At 35.4% G+C, this 16179-nt stretch overlaps 1 protein-coding gene across 10 annotated transcripts in view; it reads right to left on the bottom strand.

The window, feature by feature from the left end:
- Positions 1–7293: 7293 nt before the first annotated feature.
- Positions 7294–16179, bottom strand: part of Gulp1 (GULP PTB domain containing engulfment adaptor 1) — a 265567-nt gene continuing 256681 nt past the window's right edge. For 8 of the 10 annotated variants that reach the window (XM_060368326.1, XM_060368319.1, XM_060368321.1 and 5 more), the window contains 2 exons: positions 15567–15661; positions 7294–9138 (listed from right to left, as the gene is read on the bottom strand). In XM_060368326.1, coding sequence (XP_060224309.1) covers positions 9067–9138; positions 15567–15661 — 167 coding nt within the window. In that variant the 3' untranslated portion in view covers positions 7294–9066. Of the gene's footprint in view, positions 9139–13958; positions 13970–15566; positions 15662–16179 lie in introns of all 10 variants that reach the window. The other 2 variants (XM_060368325.1, XM_060368327.1) reach the window with 1 other exon arrangement.

The raw sequence follows: 16179 nt of genomic DNA, 5'->3' as shown, positions 1-16179 counted from the left end.
ATCATATTTTACTTGAATCCATTTCAAGAAATAACTCTAACATTCACAGCCACACTCACAATTTTGTGAATTCTTATATTTATTATTTATTTGTTTGTTTACTTAGTTATTTAGTGAAACCTGGGCACACGCAGGCAGATTTGGAGAAAATCCACACTTGGAACAAACTCTCAAAATCTATGTATTTCTGCTTTGGGAAAAGAGTCCTGCTTGGTGTCCCCTTGCCCCCTTGCCTTACATCCTTTATTGTGTTGTTTTAAATGGCTAATGGACAATTCAATTCAAACTCTTAAGCTTCACTGATACATGTGCCTCATACCTTTGGTCCCAGAGAATACAGCAAGCCATGAATGCTTGTGAAGAGAAGCCCAGGTGTGCTGTGTGGTACTCGGGCATTCTGAGGTTTGTCTTAGAGTATGTCCAGGAAAGTAAGCAACTGAGATGCAGAGAAACTTAGAATTGTGTTTTTTTTTTTCTTTACTTTGTACTTGGTCCACTAAGGAGTAATAATATTCTGTAAGATGTTTGCAAAGAGATGCAATTAAATATAGGAAATTCATGACTTTTCCCAACAATTTCTTTCTAATTCACTGGCTTATTCAAGGGGATGCTGTACTTAACTGTACCCTAAATAGCTAAAATTTATGAATTTAAAAAGATGTAGTCTATTACATGACTTCCTGAACATGACATTTTTAAAATTTATTTTTTTAATTATTACAATTTATTCACTTTGTACCCCAGCTGTAGCCCCTTCCCTCATCCCCTCCCAATCCTGTCCTCCCTCCCTCCCTCCCTCCTTCCCTCCCTCCCTCTTCTCCTCCATGCCCCTCCTCCAATCCCCTAATAGGGGAGGTCCTGTACAACTAAAAAAATCTAAGGAAGAAGGAGGACCCTGGGTAAGATGATCAATCCTCCTTCAGAAAGGCGAATGGGATAGACATTGAAAAAGGGAGAAAACAGGGAACAGGACAGGAGCCTACCACAGAGGGACTCTGAAAGACTCTACCCAGCAGGGTATCCAATCAGATGCTAAGACTCATAGCCAAACTTTGGGCAGAGCGCAGGGAATCTTATGAAGGAAATGGGAGATGAAAGACATGGCAGGGACATGAATTCTACAAGGAGAGCAACAGAACCAAAAAACCTGGGCACAGGGGTGTTTTCTAAGACTGATACTGCAAGCAAGGAGCACGCATGGAGATAACCTAGAACCCCTGCACAGATGTAGCCCATGGCAGCTCAGTGTCCAAGTGGGTTCCATAGTAATGGGAACAGGGACTATCTCTGACATGAACTCAGTGGCTGGCTCTTTGATCACCTCCCCCTGAGTGGACAATGCAAAAATGTATCCAGTCCTGATAAGACCTGATAGGCTAGGGTCAGATGGAAGGCGAGGATACATGGTTTTTAAGTTTAAAGATCACGCTGTGCTGTAAGTAAAATTGCAGAGTTTCAAAGTTTAGCCCCATGTCTCCCCATGGGTGTTTCAGAAATTTGAAAGCTCCTGTGATGCTAAGGAAGCAACCAGTAATTCTGTGATTAGTGGAAATCTTGAAATTGTGAAATAATAACCAGATAATTTCAGGTATTTTCTTTTTATTTTATTTTTTACATGAAACAAATCTGTGGGCATTATATGAATCAAGGAAGTTGAAGATTAATCACTACAGGAACATCCTTTCCTATAATTATGTGATTCCTAATACTTCCCTGGACACAAATGATCCAACTTGTCTGGAAAATAAAATGGGCCAGATAGTTATGCAGTCATGTTAAGTGTAAGTTGACATCTCAGAAGATTTATAACCATCCCTCCAATACTTGTCACCTCTTATCCTCTGTGCTTTCACTGTCTAGTAAAATTCAATTTATATTCCATTAATGCAGCCAGCAAAAATAAATAGATGGAGAACTGAATGGTGAAACTCAGTGTATGTGGAGGGGGGAGTTCAAATTTGCTGAATAATTTCTAAAGTCTTTGTACACATTCTGACATACTATTCAGTAGCTTTTTAAATACTTAGAGATACCGCTAGTAAACAAATGATTTCCAAAGCATATGAAAAACAAAATTAACAGAAAACACTGAAAACAGCAGCAGTTTTTCATAGGTCCCAGAATCATGGGGTTTCAGTTATTCGTAGATTCAGCCATAATAGTCTTACTCCTTTTTTCCTTCCAAAATGTAGCCAAGTGACAAACATCTGTCTTTGCTTTCTTTGCAAGGAAGAACCAGAACCTGGATTGTCTCCAGGCCATCCAGACAACGATTTCAACTAGAACAAGTGACCTTTGGAACAGACTAGAACACGAAAGACTTGCCAGAATGAATGGAGGGTGTAGTCAACTGAGAAGGACCACAGCTTGTTCTCATTGCTTCTGAAAAGGACAGTAAAAAGTTAAGGAATGATAAATAAGTTAAAAACTGTTTCATCCTATGAAAAAATTATGTGCCCACAATACAGAATTGAAGTACAGTTAAATATTCAATTTTAAATTATGAATATTTGATATACATACTCAATAACTAAAGTTCTTTGAGTATAGGAAATTTGAATAGTTATGTAACATCCATCTTTGAATATTCAAAAATCTCCAAAGCTAAAGAATCATTCTTTTGTTTTCTTCTTTCAACTAGGTCAGAGTTCCTTGACCTGTAATTCCATGATAGTTAGTAGATGATTTTAAACAACCATCAAGTATTTAATTTAGAAAATTATCAGTAGAGTAAAGTTAAAGTGATTGTCAGGAGTGGGGGTGCATGTCTTTAATCCCAGAACTCCAGAGTTGAGGCAGAGGCTGATATATACAGAACTCTGTGAGTTCAAGGCAAGCCTGGTGTACATAGTAAGATCCAGCCCATGTAGGGAGATCTTATGTCACAACAAAAGATGGGTAAAGTAATGTTATAAAGTTTTGTTGGAGATGAAAACTAGTTATTTTCTCCTAATATTTATTTAGAAGACATGGTGTTATTTCTTATAAAAGTATGCAAAAGAAATTTGAATCTACATCATTTGTAGAAACTGAGTTCTTACAGATGAGCTGCTATGCTCAGCAACAGAGAAGTTACAGAAATGCCAAGCCAACTTTCTTTCCTTCATCGATATTTAATGGGTCATCTGTGAAATAGTTAATTGTCACTTGTAAATGTTGTTTATATAAAGAACTACATAAAATTAAAGAATGCTGAGAGTAGAAAAAAGTCTTTCCCAGGGAAGAACATACCAACTGTTCACCCAATGCCAAATGGTCAGCCCTGAAAGCATATACACAAGACAGAGCAGGGTGTACTTAGTAATAGATACTTATACATACATGTGTGAAACAACAATTAATGAAAACAAAGAGGTCATGAATTTGAAAGATAGCCAAGAAGAGTATAAGGAAGGGTTTGGAGGGAGCAAAAGGAAGACAGAAATGATATAATCATGGTTTAATATAAAAAAAATAAAATCAATGTAAAATAATGAATAAAGAAAAATTATTTTGGAGAAGGGCAACAGCTTAGTGTTAATAAATGACCATCTTACCAAAAGCAATTTACAGATTCAATGCAATTCCCATCAAAATACCAACACAATTCTTTACCGACCTTCAAAGAAAAATTCTCAATTTCATATGGAATAACAAGAAACCCAGAATTGCCAAAACAATCCTCTACAATAAAAGATCTTCTGGAGGCATCTCCATTCCTGATCTCAAGCTATACTATAGAGCAACAATACTAAAAACTGCATGGTATTGGCTTAGAAACTGGCTGGTGAATCAATAGAATGGAATAGAAGACCCTAAAATAAACCCACACACTTATGGACACATGATCTTTGACAAAAATGCCAAAATCATACAATGGAAGATAGCATCTTCAACAAATGGTACTGGTCTAACTGGATGTCTACATGTAGAAAAATACAAATAGATCCATATTTATCAAAACTAAAGTCCAAGTGGATCAAAGACCTCAATACAAAACCAGACACACTAAACCTGTTAGAAGAAAAAGTGGGGAAGAGCCTGGAACTCATTGGTACAGGAGACAACTTCCTGAACAGAACACCAACAGCACAGGCTCTAAGATCAACAATCAATAAATGGGACCTCATGAATCTGAAAAGCTTCTGTAAAGCAAAGGATACTGTTGTCAGAACAAAAGGATTACCTACAGATTGGGAAAGGATCTTCACCAACCCTATATCTCACAGAGGGCTAATATCCAGTATATAAAAAGAACTAAAGAAGTTAAAAAGCAGCAAATCAAGTAATCCAATTAAAAAATGGGGAACAGAGCTAAACAGAGAATTCTCAATAGAGGATATCAAATAGCAGAGAAACACTTAAAGAAATGTTCAGTATCATTAGTCATCAGGGAACTGCAAATCAAAACGACCCTGAGATTTCACCTTACACCCATCAGAATGGCTAAGATCAAAAACTCAAGTGACAATACATGCTTGAGAGGTTGTGGAGAAAGGGGAACCCTCCTCCATTGCTGGTGGAAATGCAAACTTGTACAACCACTTTGAAAAATCAATCTGGGGCTTTCTCGGACATCTAGGAATAGCACTTCCTCAAGATCCAGCCATACCACTCCTAGGCATATATCCAAAAGAGGCTCAAGTACACAATAGGGACATTTGCTCAACCATGTTTGTAGCAGCTTTATTTGTAATAGCCAGAAACAACCCAGATGCTATGGGGAATGGATATAGAATTTTTGGTACATCTACATGTACATTACTCAGCAATAAAAAAAAAAAAGGAAATCAGGAAATTTGCAAGTAAATGGTGGGAACTGGAAAATATTATCCTGAGTGAGCTGTCTCAGAAGCAGAAAGACACACATGGTATATACTCACTCATGTAGACGCATAATATAGATAAACCTACTAATATCTGTACACCTGAAGAAACTAATCAAGAGGGAGGACTCTGGCTAAAATGCTCAGTCCCCATCCAGAAGGGCTAAGAGCATGGACATCAGGAGAAGGAGAAAACAGGGCATATGTCAGGAGGCTGCCACAGAGGGCCTCTGAAAGGCTCCTCCCTGCAGACTATCAAAGCAGATGCTGAGACTTATGGCCAACCTTTGGGCAGAGTGCAGGAAATCTTAGGAAAGAAGTGGGGGGATAGTAAGATCTGGAGAGGACAGGAGCTCTACAAGGAGAGCAACAGAACCAAAAAATCTGAGCACAGGGGTCTATCCTGAGAGTGATACTCAAACCAAATACCATGCATGGAGATAACCTAGAATCCCTGCACAGAGGTAGCCCATGGCATTTCAGTGTCCAAGTTGGTTCCATAGTAATGGGAACAGGGACTGTCTCTGACATGAACTGATTGGACTGCTCTTTGATCACCTACCCCTGATGGGGGAGCAGCCTTACCAGGCCACAGAGGGAGACAATGCAGCCACTCCTGATGAGATCTAATAGACTAGGATCAGAAAGAAGGAAAAGAAGACCTCCCCTATCAGTGGACTTGGGGAAGGGCATGCATGGAGAAGAGGGAGTAAGGGAGGTATTTGGAGGGGAGGAGGGAAGGAGCTACAGGGGGGATACAAAGTAAATAATGTGTGATTAATAAAAAATTTAAAAAAGTAAAACAAAAAATAGTTCACAAAAATTCATTAAAAGCATAAAAATAGAAGGCTACAAGGAATTCAGAAATTAGAATATTTCACTGCAGATAAATTTAAAGTGATTCCATGGATAGAATTTCAGAACCAGGGTATCATGGTATCTATATAACACCATATAATCAAAAATTGTCTACAATTAAGGATTACGGTTTGTATCTAGTTTAACACATTACATGGGCTTTCAAGAACAAATGCTCAAAGATTCATTTTGAATTATCTAAAGAGAAGACACTTCTCATAGAAAACATTAGGGTGGAAGCCAATGCCAGCTGTGACCACATCAGGAGGTCCTTAGCTGCTTGCATAGGGTGTAGTTTCGGTGGAGTCCCAGATTTAGCTGTCAAAATTTAAAATTTAGGCAAAGATCCTACAAGACAAGTATTTTAACAGGGGTTGACATCTAAAGTCCTGAGTAAACATTGAAGTTGGAACTATAGATGGAAATAGTGGCACAGAAAAACATTAATAGCCAACATGTTTCAGTTATGGAAACAAAAAAGGAATTTTTCACAGTGTTTGGAAATGCAACATCACAAAAACAGTCAAAACATCTTCATCAGTATGAATTTCCATTAAATGGTTAAAGTTTTTTATAGTTTCACAACTAATTTTGTGTGTTATCTGCCTTTTGTATGTAGGGTCGGCACACATGGGCAGAGCACATATCTGGAGGCCAGAGCACAACTTCAAAGAGTTGGTTCCCTCCTTCCACTGAGATATCCCACTTAGGCCATCAGGCGAGGTGGCAAGCACAAAGGTCAAAATCTCAAAAGCCATTTTTCAGGCCAAATTTTCATCTTTAAAAAAAAGTTTAAATCTACTGCAAGAATTATAAATAAATAAAAAGAATCTTTACTGTCCCATCCTGATAAATCTCTCACGGATTTCTGACATCAGAAGCCAGCACAAGGTGTGCATATTTCTGTATAATCGATGTATGTGCTCCTGGGGAAGTGAACGGTTCATGTGATATTTTCATAAATATTTTACTTTTCATATTTATTTTATTTTTCTTTTGAAGTTAAGAATTTTACCAACTTAATACTACATTAGCAATTTTCTTATTTTCCTATCATGATGCATGAATTTTATTGAATGAGTTGGTGCATAATTCAGTGTGCAAAGGCAGTGTACATGAGACCCATGTGTTTCGCATCATGCTTGGGACAAGACCGAATTTTTCCTGATAGTATGGTTTGCAAGAGTCCTATTATCAAGTCCACTTAGGAGACTATCAGCCAAGACATTCTAAAGAAACAATCAATTTTGAAAAGTGATATTTATACAATACAGCTATTGACCAGATGTTTCTGGTAAATGGAACTAAATTATGACCTTTGCCATCATCAGCAACAAGTCCATGTTTGCACAACTGAGTGAGACTTACTCATAAAACTGAAACGTGTGTGGGCTGAGAAAAATAAGTCAAAAGTTAAATCCCCCCTTCTCTCTATCTTTCCAGCTCCTACTTAAAAATACAAAAATTAGGGCATTGGGGTAGAAGGAGGGTGGGTGGGACTGGGAGAAGATGAGGGAGGAGGTTACAGCTGGGATACAAAATGAATAAATTGTAATAAACAACTAACTAAATCAATTAATTAAAAATAAAAAATTAAATATATGGCTTTAGAATTATATATAGAATACAGTTTAATTTATTTCAAAGCTTTTATTGTCAGCAAAATCAAACATATCATTGAGTTTACATAGAAATAAAATTTCCAATCATGTCTTCATAAAAATTCACACAAGTAAATGTTCATATTAATGATCAATTATATACTATTTGATCATGCCAGTAGCAGAACAGATCACCATTAGAAATTGGTAAGTAACATATCTTAAATGTGCAAATATCATCTCAGTTTTCTATTGTGTTACAATTCATATTAAATGTTTGTTTGCTAAATATATACCTATTACATAAAGCTTTTTAAAGTACAATAAAAATACAAATTCTATCTGTTAAAAAAAGCCATTTAGATGACTTCAAAGCATCCTCATTATACAAATTCCAAAATACTATCTGACAAACAGAACTACAAAGACTTCCTGATAAAACTCACACTATTAGCTAGTTAATAGTTAACTACGCAGGAATAACAGAACATAAACAGGAAGGCTCCTGCATACCATAGAACATGATGGTACAAATAACATATTGCATAAGCACATTTGATTTCTGCTCTGCTCCTAATGGAAATGTACCCTTGATGCTTGCATAAAACTCTGTGAGTAATATCTACTTAGTTTTGATAACTAAGCCGAGATTTTCTTTATTTTCCTAATATTGTGATAAACAAAAGCAGAAATTTTGACAATAATTTTTTCTACACTCTTGATATTTTAAATCATGTACAAATCTATAGGAAGCATATGTTTTCAAGGTCAAAGTCTATCAGCACATCTGAATGAGATGCTGGAAAATTTTATTGCTCATATTCAAGATGAAGCTGATGAGAATTTTTCGTTAAAAACGAGATTTTGACTTTAACATAGCAAATAAAAGGTAAAATTGTTAAATGTTCTTAAATTTAAATAGAATATCTCTCAGAAATTTTAAAGTATTAAAACTAATAGATATAAAGTTGGTGAGAGAAATATCACATCACATAATATCTGAGAAATACTGGTAAAATAAAAATAGACAATAGGCATCGCATCTGTCGAAAGCATAAACGTTATTTCTTAAAATACCAGAGCAGATGTTGGCCCAATGTTATACTAATATGACTAATATACTAATGAAACTTAATTTTTTTAAGAAAACAATTTTTCCACAATTGTTACTCTTGAGACAAATAAAATATTTTTGACTATAATTTAAATGACTGAGGTTATTATTTCATATTTACTAATATTCTCAAGACATTTTATATAATTACAGTTGAAATTTATATTCTTATTTTACCAGATAGAATTTAGTAATCTGGTAGCATAATAGCTAAAGTTTAAATGTTCATAATGAGATGAACATTTTATACTCAAAATGATATCCATCTAATGACTGCTAGCCTGTTTACTGGTATCAGAACAGAACATGTATAATGGCCAGTCTCCTACCAAATTGCAAAGATATCAAGGTATGGCTTTGGGGACAAAGATAATGGAGAATGAGCATAAATTTCAAGGTGATGATTATTTAGAACTTAGACAAAGCAGATATTCAGCAAACTTCTTTTTTCAATTATAAAATCACCCAGAACACAAAAGGGAACATAAAAGTCCCATATACATTACACTAAGCTCTGTTTAAAATAACAGGTAAATCAATAGTGAAAGTGGGGAGATTTTTACTTCAATTTAAAAACATTTAGATATGCAAAACTATATTGGCACAAGTATACTACCTGTCTGAAAATAATGAACGATGTACATGTATATAAACCAATTATGCATGGCAGGATTGCTCACTCGTGGTGTCAGCACCTGCTGTCTAATGGGTCGAGACAAAACACTGTGCCTTCAAGAGTCAGTCCCATTTTGAACCCCTCCTGTAAAGTAGAATAGAATTGTTAAAGTAGAAACACTAACGGCGAAAGAAAAATCATATAATCATGTCAGTAAGTAAAGACTATGAACACAGTCAAAATTGCTGCTCTAAGGAAGGTTAAAGTTTGGCTTATCAAACCTTTATAGTTAGGTACATTTCACTGTCTTAAGCATATGAGATGAATGTCATGAAAAACAGAAGAACACACCAATCTAAGGCATGAAAGAGCTGTAAGACATCCATTTCTTTCAGAGTAGACATTTTCAATACGCCATTTTACTCTAACTTATTACTAGTTTTTTTTTTTTTTGTGTTTGTGTGTCTGTGCGTGCCTGTGCGTAGCCATGTATGTCTCTGTCTGTGTATGGCTGTGTGGCTGTGTGTCCGTGTCTTTGTGTGTGCCTGTGTGTCTCTGTGGGTATTTGTCTGTGTGTATGTGTGTGTGTGTGTGTGTGTGTCTGTGTGCATGTGCGCATGCGTGTCTATGTGTCGATGTGTGTGTGTATTTGTGACCAGAACACCAGAAGATAGCACTGCATCTCCTGGAACTGGAGCTGCAGATAGATAGTTGTGAGCCATTCAGTGTGGGTCACTGAAATGGAACTCAGGTTCTCTGGAAGAGCAGCACATGCTCTTACAATTGGCCCTGAGTTCACACTACTGAGCTATTTGTCTAGCAGCTCTATTGGGGAGGGCTCGAAGAAGCTGGAAAAACTTCATTTTTTTTTTCTGATACCACAGTCCAAACCCAGAGTCAAATACCTTTGCAAGGACAGCGCTGTACTCCAAACAGGATGCAGTACCACGAACTAGAACATCATCTGAAAGCTGCCCTTCAGTTCTGCTATTGCTTTTCTTTTCCAATCATTTTAATTACTTGTTTTTATTTTTGAAATTATAATATAATTACATTTCCCCTTCTCCTTTCTTCCTGTAAAACCTCATATACTTGTTCTCTTTAAAATTTATTCCTTTTTTGTAATTGTTGCTATATATATCACATATGATGCCATCCCATTTATTGTCAATCATCTATCAATAACTATATATAGCTATATATAACAGCATAACTTTACACATACATACACACATACATATGTGTTTGTGACAGTCTCAACTGTGACTCTTGACCTTCTATGCTTTTAAGTAAGATGCCATTTAATTACTGAATAACTAATTAGTGAATAACTAGCTGTAAAGAAAGTTTTATGTATTTGAATTAAGGTTTCAAGTACAAAGCTGATGGCAAAGAAGTATATCCTCTATATCAAACTCTTTACTTTCCCTCCTTCCCTCCCTCTCTTCCTTCCTCCCTCCCTCTCTCTCTCTCTCCCTTCCTTCCTTCCTTCCTTCCTTCCTTCCTTCCTTCCTTCCTTCCTTCCTTCCTTCTCTTTCTCTTTCTCTTTCCCTTTCTCTTTCTCTCCCTCTTTCATGTTTCCTGGTCTTGTGGGTTTTTTGTTTTGCTTGATTTGGTTTCATTTCTTGAGACAAGATTTCACTGTGTAGTTCTGGCTGTCCTAGAACCCGCTTTCTAGACTAGGGTGCCCTCAGACTCAGAGATTCACATGCCTCTGTCTCCTGAGTGCTAAAATTAAAGGTACGCTCCACTATGTCCAGCTTCTTTACTATTTTACAAAGAAGCAATTAAATTATAAGGTGTCTTTGATCTTTCAATCTTTCTCCAACTTCATCATTCCCCTAAATCAATGCACACTGGAAGAAGAAGAAGAAGAAGAAGAAGAAGAAGAAGAAGAAGAAGAAGAAGAAGAAGAAGAAGAAGAAGAAGAAGAAGAAGAAGAGGAGGAGATAAGTGCTAATCAGTGGAAATACAGGTCACAGGTAGATTTCCTTGGGAAGCATGGTGATAGCACCCGATTACTTTTATTTATAATAAGCATTTATATTTGTGTAATACAAACATTATTGTATACTGGAAGAAAAAGCTGTAAAAATGTAATCACGTCAGGAGTCAGCTCCCAGATACTCCCACACCATGTTTATTGTACACAGACTACATAGCAGTATCACTACTAGAAAAGCTTCCAAACTTCTTCCTTTCATTTAGGTGCAAACCATATTCAATGGACAAAGGTCATAGCAGTTATTAATAATTTTAAAAGCTGTATAATAATAAGAACCTTTTACTATGTGTATGTTTACTTGTCCATAGTAATTGTTAAATGCTTTTGAAGATAAATACTGAAAAGAATACTTACTATTCTTTTTCATAGATTTGGTTGCTATATAAAGACCTGCACACTCTCATCATCTCGGGTATTTTGAATAATAAATTATGATAAATAGATGATAGATAACATTAGATAGCAGATAAATACCTGATATGATATGATACAAAGTGATACGAAAGAGGGAAATTTGATGGCACAAAGTACTTTAAAATTTTATCAATTCATTTTAAAAGTAAACCAGTTATTATTTCACTGTTCTTAAATATATTAGTTAATCAGAGCTACCAGTATTTTAAAAGCAGGTCAAAACAAATAAAATTCACATCACTCTCTCACTGATAAAGTGTTTGCTTACGCACTGATTACAACATGGCCGCTGTGAATCCCTTAGGCTAATCATTAGTTAACAGATAAGTTCACTGGTTTCCTTTTCTCCTGAAATAAAACTCCCAGTACATTTACCAAACTCCCTTCAGTAGTTCCTTTTTTGTTTTATAATGGAATGAATTTTGAATCTTTAAACCTCTAATTAAAAATGAGGCTTAAGGAGCCTTATTAGCACAATAGGGAATGTGTCAGGCTCAAAAAATGAGCTTATTTGTTTAATTTAATGATGGGACTATTATTAACTAACATAATAAAATAACTGCTTTATACTTAGTTGAACTATCAATCATATTCTTTTTACATGAAACACTGTTATGGACTGTGTTTTCCTGCTTTCAGTCAGAGAACAGCATATAGAGAAGAGAAGAGCCGTTGTGACCAAAGGGATCAGACACTGAGGTGAGTCTTTCATTACTTGTTCTTACAGCATTAAGTTTCATGAGAGTAGAAACTTTTCTCATAGAATATGTTACCTGTTAGCTAAAAGAACTAACTTTTTACATTGCATTTTTCACAATACTGACTTACTCTAATAACTTAACCTTTATAGTATCAATTAGTTTCTGTTACTTTACAATCATGAATAAGGACAACAGCATAATTTCATGAGTAAAAATTTAACATTTACAATTATTTGTTTCTCTTTTAAATAACACAGAAAATATAAGTGTAAATATTAGTATCCAGTGACTCATCAGAGAGATGTTAAACTATAAACTATCCTTGGTTTAAGTAGCATTTAGACTACTTGTTTCTCAACATTTCCATGTATATTGTTGATTTTAAAAACTTAATTGCCTCTTAAGTAAAAATGGCACTTATCATTTAAAGTTATTTGCATGTCGGCTTTGATTACCCAGGGCATAGTCACATATGAGTCAACAAACTGTGGCCTTTTGGTTGTTGTTGTTATTCATGTCATGAGTGTTTGGCCTCCAAATCTCTTGTCTGTCCCTTTAATTACACACATATATGTAGGTAGGTGTGTAGGCACGGGTTTGCATGTCCATGTGTGTGGATGCATACAGAAGCTAGAGAACTATTTTGACATCATTCCCCAGAAATGCCACTAACCTTCTTGAGACACTGGACTAGAGGTACTGCTTGCATTTCATCTACACATAGGGGCCCACATTTTTAAACAGTTGACTTGCTATCTGTGCATTATTCTTTCATCCTATATAGACTGCCATTGTTTGTAAACATATTACTTTGTTTTATGCATATGTATATGGAGCCCTGTGTGTGTGTTTGCATACATGTGTATACAGGTGTATGTGTAAGTGTGGGTGTACATACACAGGCATGTATGTGGAGGCCAGAGGTCAAGCTTGGCTTTCAGTTTTCAGATATGTCTTCCATGTCCTTTAAAACAATTTCATTTGCTTGAAACGTCCCGATTCTTTTACACTGTCTGACCAAGAAGCTGCAGGAAGCCTCCTGTCTCTGCTTCCCTGGTGATGAGATCACCCTGCATTTTTACATGGGTTCTGAGACTATGTTCTCAATGTTTGCATGACCAGCACTTTACCAACTAAGTTATCCTCTTCAACTCTGTATTTCATTATTATAATTCATAGGATATGCTCATGGCTATCAGCACTATCCTTTCTTTTGTCTGACAGAGACCTATGCCTTGCAGTTTAAATTATGTCAGATCAAATAACGACATGATTGATTTCAAATATATGTTAAAGCGTTCAACTATTTGAAATGAAATACAGCTTCAATTCTTACAAATGTGAGATATTCCAAGAATCTCAAAGTTAGTACTGAAGCTCTTAGTAATAATTTAGTTTTAATCCTGTGTAATGAAAAAGGAAGAATAAATATTTAGCAAGGCTTATCACTAATGTCATATACTATGTCAGCATTTTATATAATATGCAACGATGAACAGACTACTTACATTTACATATTAGATTAATTAGAATAGTAAAATCAATGATAAATTTATTAGAGACTATAAATGAAAGAAATATTATTTTACTATAGTTAAACTGGTCTTCCAAGTAAGTCTTGAAGTACTAGAAACACACACTGAGTGACAATGAAATATTGACAATAACTAAAATATTAACCTGAAGATTTGAATTATGAAACCTCTTTAAACACATTGAACTAATCACACATATCCATATGAAACTTGTTTGAATAATTATTAAGTGAATCATGCAAATACATATATTTAGCTCTTAAAAAGATTGTTATCTCTTTAAATTTTGAAAATGAGATAGATACCAACCATCTTTGGCGCTACCCACCATGAAAGCAAGAGAATAAAAAAGATATTAAAAAGGAGTTAGAGACCTCAAAACCAAAAGCATTACATCCCAGTTAAACAATATCCAATTAACACATTGCTAAATCACTCATACCATATTTTTCACACTTGGCTGCTTCTAAAGTCTGTAGGTGAAGGCTTATCTTTAAAACCTCTTGAGATTTTAATTTGGTTTTAAAAACAAAAACAAAAAAAAAAACCCTCTTGGAAAGTCTTCATGATCTTCATCACCCAGAGAACAGCTACTCCACTCAGTTTCCGTGCTCATGTTCTAAAGACATTGTCCCAGATAGCTCATTTGAATTAGCACAGATGACAGACACCAAAGGAAAAAAAAATACTTTCAGAGAGGACACAGCAGTACGTGTCATTAACCAGTCACATTTAAGTGCAATTTCCAAAGTACTTGAGACGTATTGCATGACAAGATGAGCAGAAGGTCAACTGACCGTGCTTGGTTTCACCCCCACATCTACACATCTTATTTTACTGAATGCCTTAATGCAAACTGTGTTGATGCTTTGATGATTTCAGTAATTTTTAAACTCTAAAAGAAGTTGTAATAGAAAAGGAATTTGAGTACTTCTGATATATATATTTTTTTAAAACGTGAAGTATTTTAAATAATTCAGTCTTTTAAATGCTGGCATGTTATTAAATTTAGGACAAAAAGAGATATGCACATAACAATGACAAAAGGCAGCAACATGTCACTTTTCTGAGTGGAAGGATGTGTTTATTAATGTCTCAGGGAAAGGCGTGAGTTTGCCAGCTTTAAATCACAGTTTGTCATCTGGCGTGGGGGTAGGTATGCCGTGGTGGTGAAGCACGAGGAGTGTGTTAACCAGGACCACGGGCAGAGATAACTACACTTTCTCATAGTGTCTCAACCACCCTGTCTCTGTCAGCTCCAAGTGACTTGTGCTGTTCTGCATTCCGTCAATTATAAACACTTGTGATGTAAATGAGAATAATTGTTTGATTCTAATATGAAGAGCAGATATGAAGAGAAGTCTTTATTCTGGTCTAAGTATGCCTATTTTCCCATCATGCTCCAATTTCTTTCAACTTACAGAAAAATTTAGAGAAAAAAGTCAGTTTGACTACAGTGCTAAAGAAGTTGCCACTGGTGTCTGCTCTGTCAAAAGTCAAAGAGTCATGAGCCACAGTTACAATGCTTCTTTTCAGGAAGAATGAGTTTAGTCTTACAAAGATTCTCCCTTATCCATCCTTTCACAATTCTGAAATTCAGAACTATTAAGACCGAGACAAAATACCACAGTGTGATTGCAAATGGCCTTTTAAGTTCTGAATTTAAAAAAAATAGAATTCTATCATTTTGTATTAAAAATAACTATCTTCTTTCCATTGTATGTTGAATCACTCAAAAAAAAAAAAAAAAAAAAAAAGCCACATCCTCAGCACCTGTACAGTGTTTTGGAGTAAGCACAAGTATTTTCATTTAACTGCCTTCAGCCAACATGGGATAGATTCACGACAAACAATTGTTGCTGTTGTTCCATATTAAAAAGAAATAAAAAGTGTGATCAACTCTATTAAAATAGTCACCTGCATCTCATCTAATTTGGACTGAATATCTGGAGGGAAGTCCCCTGCTCCACAGTTAAATGGGTCAAAAGGTTCAGCTCCAAAAAGATCCCGCTCTGAAAGGACAAAAACAAGTGGAAAGTCAGATGATGAAACATTATCTGTAACCAGGGCTGTGCATTAGATAAAACAAGGGCTGTGCTTCAGAAGTATCAACTTAATTATTATATTACTATAAGAACTTACAGGATAGAATGAGCTATTGATATTGATACTTATATTTTATTTTGCATATTCTTGAGCTAAGTTAAACAAAATATATTTTATGATATTTAAAATTTTCTGGCATAGTCACATTCAGGGTGGTATTTCCATAGACAAGCATTCTATGTTCTTATTTATATGTTAATAGTAGTATCAAGTGCCCACCATTTGCCTGCAAATTTCATGATTTTGTTTTTAATTGCTGAGTAGTATTCCATGTGTAAATGTATAATTTCTGTATCCATTCCTCAACTGAGGGATATCTGGGTTGTTTCCAGATTCTGCCTATTACGAATAAAGCTGTTACAAACATGGTTTAGCAAATGTCCTTGTTGTATACTAGAGCTTATTTTTGATATATGCCTATTTG

Source organism: Meriones unguiculatus, chromosome 15 (assembly GCF_030254825.1).
Source record: "Meriones unguiculatus strain TT.TT164.6M chromosome 15, Bangor_MerUng_6.1, whole genome shotgun sequence".
Classification (NCBI taxonomy): Eukaryota; Metazoa; Chordata; class Mammalia; order Rodentia; family Muridae; genus Meriones; species Meriones unguiculatus.
This window is presented reverse-complemented; position numbering and strand designations above follow the sequence as displayed.